We start from the raw sequence: 9,704 nt of genomic DNA, 5'->3' as shown, positions 1-9,704 counted from the left end.
AAGGGGAACTCGCTTGCCGGTGCTGCCGCTCTTCATACGCCAGCGTACTGACAGCGAGTGTCTGTAATCGAGTGCAGATGTGTTTGCTTGTGCGCGCGTGACAACGTGCTTGTTAATTTAATTAGTAAGCGAGTGTTCACCGCAGTTAATGCATCTGATAGAATAACGAACCTTCGTATAGCTGTCTAATAATGTGCCATAGCAATCGGTGCTTCACCTCTCACGCGACGCTGACTTTTATTTCGTATTGAGTGATCTTCACACCGCCTGCTTCATGTTCCTCGGTAGCACAAACATTATGGGATGAACCGGATGATAAAAACATTGCGAAAGCAGCACGGCCGTTCGCGTCTCGCTGCCGCAACGTTATTTGAAGCGTGTTCGCAAAAAGCATTGACAGCAAATAATGTGGCAAGAAAATTGAAATTATTGTGGCGAATGGAGGGTGCAATGATCACATGTCGCGTGGTTTACAAATGCAGTCACTGACCTTAATACAGCAGACTATAGCCCAAGACGAAATGCTTCTATACGTCGTGAAAAGTGCGCACCATCGTCTAAATATGCGCATATGTAGGTCGGCATACTCGTGTCAAAGGCGTTCGTAAGTGACGAAAGGCGTGAGTTGACGTATGCACTGCAGTCAGTCCCCGTTAACGTGACTAAGAATGAAAGCCAGTGAGTTTGAGGGGACATGTGTGTGCGTGAGCGACCATAAGCGCGAGTGGGCACCAAAACGTCGCGATGTCCAGCTCGCACATTGAGACCTGACAAGCCACGACACAGAATTCTCCTGGAAACGAAACTGGCTGTCGAAAAGCTGTTATACCCGCCGTCGTTGCTGAGTGGCTGTAGTGTTGGGCTGGTGAGCACGAGGTCGTGGGATCGTATCCCGACCACGGCGGCCGCATTTCGATGGCGGCGAAATGCGAAAACACCTGTCTGTTTAGATTTAGGTGCACGTTAGAGAAACCCAGGTGGTCTCAATTTCCGGAGTCCTCCACTACGGCGCGCCTCATATTAAGAAAGTTGTTTTAGCTCGTAAAACCCCACAATTAAAAAAAAGCTATATACACTAAATTATTTATGGCCTTGTGTGGCATGTCGCAATTTTTTCTACGGTTTACGTCTCAAATTTTCGCTTAATGCCAGAAATGAATAATTTAAATGATCACGTCAACACCCTTTGAGTATCAGTGCAGCATACCCCACCCCTGCGATTCAAACCGAACGGGCGCGACTCATTCAGCAGTGCATGACATTAGTACTGTGGCAATGTATCCGTGAAACATGGCACACTTTAGGGTTGCCATCGGTTTCTGTATCTATACGGTATACAATTGGTAAACGAGTCTGTCAATGTTTTCCTGTCCAGGTTCTTCATTTGGTAGTCATGTCCGATTGGAGCGACTCAAGTGACGCGGCCGACAGCGACACTTCAGACGTCCTGCCGCGGTTCTCAAGGCCCTGGGTGAGTGCTGTACTGAACCTGACCACTTAGTTCAGCGGAGCAATTGAGCCGTGTTTTTGGCACTGGGCACCCGGAGCGGTATCTACCGGCATACGAAAAGTAGACTTCCTTTTTTTTTTTCATGGGCGTCGCCATAGGATGTTGATGTGCTTTGAATCGGGTCGCCATATAATCATTGGTCTAGCTGTGTCAGATCTGTTCTTAGAATTCCTACAAACCATTTTGCGTAGGCTGCAGCGCTGTCTATGCAGCAGGCATAGATAGTGCTCCAAATCACAATGGCAGCTCCAGATCACAATAAGCTAATACAATGGGCTGAAAAAAAAATGGCTTTCGCTTCTCTACTAAAAAAAAAAAAACTGTTGCAGTGCTATTCTCGCAGAAACGTAGATTGTACTTAGACCCGGTTCTAAAACTGAATGATATGGCGCTGCCGGTAAAACAAGAACGTAAATTCCCGGGAGTAATCTTTGACAAAAACCTAAACTTCGTGGCCCATAGAAAGACAACAAAAATTAAGGCAAATAAAGCGTTAAATATTCCGAAAGAGTTATCCCATAAGCACTTGGGTTCTGACCGAGCGTGCCCCTTACGTTCGGTCGGAACGTAGCATCTTACGTAGTTCTTACGTTCCGCTTCCTGGACTACGGCTGCGTAGCTTATGGCTCAGCCAGACACCCTTACATTGGACGACTTGATCCAGTTCATAACCTTGTGCTGCAACTGGCAAGTGGTGCTTACAGAACATCACCTGCCCCAAGTTTATACGTTGACTGTAATGAGCCTTTCTTACAGCAGCGCCGAGGGTTACTCAGTTTTTCCTACGTACTTAGAATTCATTCATCACCGCAGCATATATAGTACAACATCGTGCCACAATGCAACTCAAGCTTACACTACACTAATGCCGTGATTCGGCCCCTTACGACACGAGGAATACTCCTCACTTATGTTCCTGAAGAGATCCTGGAGGTTGGTTAAAGGCAGCAAAGATTGTCCCCATGGTGGAATTTCACACAGCTATGTGACTGGACACTAACGCATCTAAAGAAAAGACACTCCGCAAGAATACATAATACAAGTGTTCTGAGCTATTCAAGAAAAATGTAAAAATTACACGGAATTTCACACTGACGGCTCTAAAGCACAAGTATACGTGGGTGTCGAAAGCAGAACGAAAAATGGTGAAAATAGCATTCGGATAAATCATTTCGGTTCAGTCTACCGCCGAAGTTTATGCGATATGGACGGCAGTTAAAAAAAATACCACCGACTAAGCAGAAGAACGCTGTTATTTGTACCGATTTGTTAAGTGCACTCAGAGCTCTAAACTCCGCGTCTGAACCCTAGCTTGGCGATTTCTTAAACATGGTCTTTAAAGGGACCCTAAGGGCAAATACCAATTCGATGTGGACTGTTTAAATACCATTCCTGAAACCTCGCAACGCTTGTCTCTTGCCAAGAAAACACTTAGTTTGCGAGAAAATTGCATCTGAAGGGTCCGTATACCTTTATCGCAATTCGAATCTCCCGCCACCCAACCGGGGGAGTGGTGACGTTCCATACGCCATCACCACCCTAGCCACCATAATCGCCCTTTCCTGCCGTCGGCGAGTAAAGCGGCGCCCGACAGACGGCGGCACCGAGCCAAGACAGAGTGGCGGATTCGGCGCTGCAGCTGCTCTTAGGTCAAGTGGCGTAGATCGTTCGGGCATACCGCGACATCACGTGGAAGTTGAATTCTCTGCTGCTTGCAGTTTGTGCGAGTTTCGCGAGCTAGCAAAACCAGAGCAGCGCTACGCGGTAACTATTGAAGCGCGAAAGTGTGGGCGGCGCGGAGTCGAGCGTAAACGAAATCTTTCGACCGCCCGCGTCGTTGTCAGGGTTATTTCAATGAGTTCTTTTCCCTAAAAGTGAAATATAGCACTAGACAAGTAGCATTTTATTTTGTCTTAGAATACAATACAAGGATCTTTTGTGCAACGAGTGGTTGAGTACTAGGGACAGAATTTAACTGACGAGTGCTTTCGTCATCGGGCAAGTACTTGAATGCCCCGGGGGAGTCTGTAATCATGTCCTGCATTTACCTCTATTTCTCGATAATTAGGGCTCCGTTAGCGATTTTTTTGACGCCTTAGATATTCTCGAGGGCTAATCTATCACTTTAGCTTGATGTAATATTTGCCTTTAATGTCCCTTTATTAGCAAATACGGAAGAACCATGATTCTACTGGGCCCCGAGCCATGTTAGTATACCCGGGAATGAAGCAGCAGATGCGCGTCCATGGCAGCTCACAAAGGCATAACTCGCATAACACTTCCATACAGAGACAGTATCCGAGCGATTCGTAAGGCCCTGGCATCAAAATGGCTACAAGAATTTAATACCTGTGCCACACGGGCGAGGTTAATGCCAATAAAAGTTTAAGACCTTCAGTTTCTTAATGCCATTATATTTCTATCGCTGCTACACGCGCATACCTAATGACATTAAGAGTTGCGATGGCGATAGCTGCAGTGAAACGATGAAGTTTGCTTGCCAAATAAAACAGTTATCTAGGGAGCAGATGTTTAAGAAATGGCATGAGAAACATTAACCGGCGTATTATATGTAGTTTACTTCAGGAATGCCATTGTTGCACCTAGCCGTAATCTCTTTGAAGCCAAAGCTAGCTCGGCCAATTCATAGCGTAGCCAAAGCATTGAAAAATAGCGCTCAAAGCTTCAAAGCTCTCAAGCAGCGATCCTGAAGAATTTGACCATGAGCTTCAGTTCTGGCGTATGTGCTTGTTCAAGTCAAGCATCGTCAGGAAATTCAAGGGCCAACAACGCAAGGAGCCGGCGCCGTGCAATAGAACAGCTTCTCCTGGCTAACGCGCTCACAATTAGGGCTCTAGCCGTGAGTAGCGGCGAGATCGCCTGCTGATCTCTACGAGAATAAAGAACTTCTTTTATAAAGTTTAGAATATATTAGTTGTTTTTATGTGCAGGTTTGCTTAATATCGTGAGAATATGGTCACTACGCCACGGCGGGGACATTGTAAACAAGAGTACGCATTCGACAGCCAAATGATTTGTAATAATTGTAAGAACGCACTACGCCACTAGAAAGAGCAGTTTTTTAAAGGAAGTGTGAAGAATATCGTAATTGTTCTTCAATAAGAATCCGTTTAGTCTCGTCATAATGTGGAGGCACTTGGATCGGGAGTACGCATTTGATAACAAAGTCAGTTACGAGAACGCACTACGCCGCGAATGGCATTAAGCTTTAATGCCATTAAGCATGTCCCTGTGGCACCCCGCCAGTGACATTAGTTTAAGGCATTAGCCAGATAATGTCATATTCTGTGCCCGTGTGGCAGGGGTACAACTCGTGCATAAATAACAGGTTACATGTGACTAAACCCCTGCTTGGCGAGCGGAAATCGTGCAGTCACCAAGAACGGTTCCATGAGGTGATTTTATGTCGACTTCGAATTGGGCAGACACATCTAGCAAACAATTTTCTACTTCTAAAAGAAAACCCACCAACTTGCGAGAAATTTCATGAATCGCCTTCAGAAAACCACATTATTGTGACAGGCCCACATACTGAAACACAGAGGAGGAAACATTTGTGCGATTTGTATAACTTGCATATACCTTTACACCCTGCCTGTGACTGGCGCCGCATGGCCTTAGTCGCTTTTGCGCCATTCAACCCGAATTGACTTTGTCCTTCCTGTTGGCAAAGGAGTGTACCGCAGCTTCCACAGCGTCCATCGTCGGCGCGCTGTCGCGATTGCTTTTTCGTCATGCCGTCTGTGTGGCGATGGCGTCATCGTCGCACCGCGTCGTTTCCATCGTCTTCATTCTGCCGCTGTCCTACCGTCGTCGCCACTCTCGTACCGTGTATACCAAAGAAAAAAATAAGTGTTGAGCGTCTTTACGGTACGCTCCGCTCCGAGCTGCCCGCTAAGCCACAGCGGAGCGGCGGGCGATTTTCACGTTTTAGTTGTACGTTTAGCGTAGCGGAGCCATAGTCTTTCTCACTATAACACCTAGAGGGTAATCTGGCGCCACCGTCTATGGGAGTTTCTTAAGAGGGCACTGTGCCGTCATGGGAATGACGGTATATGTGTGTGCGAGGCTCGTGTTGGCTGGTGTCGTAAGAGGCTTCGTCTAAAACGTGGATATGGCTACGCAAATAACGCGTTCTCAAAGTAAAATCTTCATAAAATGTTTCCATTCACGCATATTACATCTTTACTCACCCACGATGCATGACCAAGCGAAGAAAAGCAAGAACAGACGACCAACTGTTTCAAAGCGAGTGAGAACCTTGTCTTCTGTCCTCCAACTTTAGCGGTCCGCTGATACTTTTTACGTAACATATAGTCGTACACGCAATAACAAGTTCTCATAGTTAAACAAAACATGTTTTCGCGTAATAATAAAGCTAAAGCAGCTTTTCACGTGCTGTTTTAGTAGAAAATGAATCATTGTGACAGACAACGGTACTTGCCAAGCGCGTCTTCAAGGTGTCCTGTGTCTCCGAGAACGATGTTAATCCGAAGTCACAATATACCGGCATTCCCATGCATACCACAGCGCAGCAGCGCCAGATTTCCTCAGAGGTAATGTACTGAGAAACTCTATGAGCGGAGCGAACGGATGGATGGATGGAAGGTAGGAGCGTCCCCTTTGAAACGGGGCGATGGCAGTTGCCACCATGCGCAGATTTTTATTTTGCCTTTTATTTTTATCTGTGTTGTGTGTTATTGAATTTCTCGATTTTCTTTAAATACGTCTTCCTACCCTTTTAACCTTATGTCACCTCTCTGCTTTTGAGCCACCAATCCTCCAATCGCCTTTTGCTAATTTCCACCGCACATTTATTTACGTGACTGTCATTATCTCTGAACCCTAGGGCCTCAGAAAGGGTGACTACGAACCTTTCGTAGTTGCAGCGCCCCCTGGCCAAACTCGGGGTAATGAAAGAAAATAAAAACACCTTATGATCACTCTTATACAGTAAAACGTATATATGTATATATATAACCATTTCTCCATGAAGTATCTAGACGTGCGCTTGTAATGCGCTACCGGTCCATTATATCCAATGGAAAATAAAGCGCCGTCTTGGGGAATACCACGTGTTAGCCAGCGCGCTTGCTTTTTGCATCCAATCCAATCCGTTCTGACGCCAACGCTAGTCAAAGCGCTGCGCGGCACGCTCCGCTCAGGGGACCGTGTTCCTCGCTCCGCTATCCCGCTTACGGCTAAGCGGACTGCGCATGCGCATTCGCGCTTCCGCTCCGCTTAACTGCTTAGCGGAGCGTAAACACGCTCAACTAAAACTCTGATAATTTGTGCCACCGTTACCGTCATTAGTTTGGTTTTAAAATGCTCTTCGATTGTTTCTGCAACAATCTTTTTATCTTTACGCAGGATGAGAAGAAAGCCGCCGCAAAGCGCGCGAAGGCTGAACGCAAGTCCCCCTGGATGTGGTACTACAACCTGTCCGCGAAAAAGCGGCGCGCCGAGGACGAAAGGAACGCGAATAAATATGCCGCCAAGGCGGCGGAATTTCGCGAAATCGAGAAGTTCGAGCTCACCTACGCGCCATTCGAGTACCGCACGCGCGGCAGCTCGCTGAGCCCCAACACCCCGCCGCCAAGGGGGCTCCGCGTGCCGGCGAGCAGTACGGTCGTCCCGGCTTCTGCCGAAGCGTCAACCAGCAAGGCGGGCCTCCCAGAGCCGCCTCGTGAGACGCCTCGCGAGCCGCCTCGCAAAGCGCAGCCTCACAGGCGAGTCTTGTTTCGACTGGCGGACGGCTCGGTCGTCTCGAGCTCCGACGACGAGGACACGCATGTGTCTCGAAGCTCGCGTAAAAGGCCAGTCTGCCGCGACGACGCCGACAAGGACGTCGGTCGGCCGCCGACGGCGTCGGAGGGCCGCGTCGACGACATCAGTTCGGCCACCGACGACGACGCTGGTGCGAGCGGGCGCGTCGCGCAGCTCTCCAGGGCGCGGGAGACGTCTGGCGCGTTGCCTCGCAGCGTCCGGGGGGAGGACGTCCACCGTGAGAGCGGCGGCGACGCGGAGCGCGCCTTCTCCTCGTCACTCACGAGAGCCGACGTCATCCGAAAGAGGAGGGAGAGGATCCAAAGGCAGCGCAGTCTCCTCGAGGGAATTTGCTCCGGGCGCCGCAGCTCCAGCGACGAATCGAGCCGGAAGCGAAGCTTTCGACGCTCGTCCGTCGTAACGCCGACTGACCGCAGCGTAGCAGGTGATGCTGTCTGTGTCCTTGTGATGTTTTGTTTCCTTTTCATTTTGACGGGAAACAGCTTCGATTGAATAGATGTTCATTGAACAGATGGCCCATGCTCTATTGGGGAAAAAGGAAAACGCGGGCCACGGTGGAACCACCTTTAAAAATTCTCAAAGGGGTTCGCTTGCTGAAACAGATGTAAGGAAGACACGTTCTAGCATTGTCTTTGCAACGCACCTTACTTTGGTATCGTTTAGAGGAGAGCCATTACTCAATCACGCATGTGCCGCGTGTGCGCATGGCGCCGTTATGGCGCCACACATGAAGCAATCGTAGCTAAATTCCGCTCGCTCGGCGTTCAGAGGCGCAGCTCTGCAGTGAATGCGTTAGTCCATCCGATCGGGAATGGTCGCGTTTGAGAGAGCTCACTATTCCACAGTACTGTCAAAACTGATCAACAAGGAGAGAGTAAGGGATATTCGAAATTATGACGTGAGAACAAAGTAAAATAATTGGGCGCAGCATGAAATCATTGAGAAGAAAACTTGGCATAGTACAAGCCAAGATATATGCACTGAAAGGCAAGCAGGCTAATATCATCAGTAATCTGGAAAGTACAGCAAAAGCAGCGGAAGAGTTCTATACTGATTGTTGCCATCTGCTAGCAGATGGATGGCAGATTGTTCCCTGCTGCTGTAGATGCAATATCTAAAACGCTCGTTAATTATTCGTTAAAAACCAATTAAAAAGAACACAAAATATAAGATGCGCTTCTGAAGGTTGCTGCTAACGACATGCAGTTAATTTCACTCGCATGGAAGGCTCCAATTTTTTTTAACTTAGTGCATGATAGCTCGGACACCTTGTATAACACAGAGCGGAGAGAAGACGATGCCTACATTTGCACATTTTCTAGAAGGAACAAATTTGCTCGCGCCCTGCATTCATGTGTTCCCTGTGGCAGGGGGAACATCAGTTCCTTTGCTGCGAAATGTAGGCGTACATGTGGCAAACAGCCTTTTGAAGTTAGCAAAAAAACACGGGAACGTTTGCTGTGGAGGGCACGAAGGTCGCGTATAGTGTGTAACTCTTTCGGTCGCGGTGTACTCTCCCTTCCAAATAGTATCTCCGTAGTGGATGCAGTCGAGTGTTCAACGAAAATTTGCGGCGATCGACACTAATTGAATGGTTGACGCGACTTTATCGGTGACTCAGTGAACCGTGGCGTTCTGCCACTGAGCGTTACCTCGCGAGTTCCATTCCTGGCCGCAGTGGCCGATTCCAACAGTTAGTCAAGCACTTTTGTTCTGGTGATGTGAATGACCGGACGGGCTTCGAGCATAAACCGATCCCTAGAGAGAGACAGGAAGCGAGGACAAAGATAGAAAGCGTATGCCCCTTACACACAATGCTGACGTTTCTCTACCATCATAGTTCTCATATGAAACGACATATGATCCCGTGTTATTATACAGGAATGTGGGTGTTTTCAAATAAGGATAGGTGAGAAATTGCATTCGTTCTCTAATCCCAGGTCGTCTAAGTAGCGTCCGCAGGAAGCTGTTGGCCACTCCTTCGCCGGCGTCCTGTGCGGAGGACCCGCTGCTTGGCTTGGAGCGGGGACAGACTCCGCCCTCCTTACGTCTCTCTTCGGACGACTCGGCGAGCATCAGCTTCACGAGGGCACGGGCGAGAACCTCCAGAGGGCCTCTGCGCGTGTGGCACTCCACCCCGCACGGGGCGCCACGTAGGTTCGTCTCCCCGCGCGACATCAGCACGGCCGACTCTGCCGCCTTGCTCGGGACGTTCGTCACGGCAGCGAGTGCCGAGAGGAGGCAGCGCGCGGACCGCAGGTTGCAGGCCCTGGACTGCGGGGAGACGCTGGTCATCAGCCAGCTGCTGCCCGAGTTGCCGGAAGGTGCGTGGCTCTTCGAGACACGTTGGTGCGCACCCCTGTGGCGTTGCGCTGCCGAGCGCGGG

At 49.0% G+C, this 9,704-nt stretch overlaps 1 protein-coding gene across 1 annotated transcript in view; it reads left to right on the top strand.

Moving 5' to 3' along the window:
• The first annotated feature begins 1,379 nt into the window (after positions 1 to 1,379).
• The window catches only part of LOC139053803 (uncharacterized), a 44,833-nt gene continuing 36,508 nt past the window's right edge, over positions 1,380 to 9,704 (top strand). The window contains exons 1-3 of the mRNA XM_070530546.1: positions 1,380 to 1,471; positions 6,902 to 7,742; positions 9,259 to 9,642. Of these exons, the coding sequence (XP_070386647.1) occupies positions 1,394 to 1,471; positions 6,902 to 7,742; positions 9,259 to 9,642 (1,303 nt within the window). The 5' untranslated portion in view covers positions 1,380 to 1,393. The remainder of the gene's footprint in view (positions 1,472 to 6,901; positions 7,743 to 9,258; positions 9,643 to 9,704) is intronic.

The sequence above is a fragment of the Dermacentor albipictus genome, unplaced genomic scaffold (assembly GCF_038994185.2).
Source record: "Dermacentor albipictus isolate Rhodes 1998 colony unplaced genomic scaffold, USDA_Dalb.pri_finalv2 scaffold_219, whole genome shotgun sequence".
Lineage (NCBI taxonomy): Eukaryota > Metazoa > Arthropoda > Arachnida > Ixodida > Ixodidae > Dermacentor > Dermacentor albipictus.
This window is presented reverse-complemented; position numbering and strand designations above follow the sequence as displayed.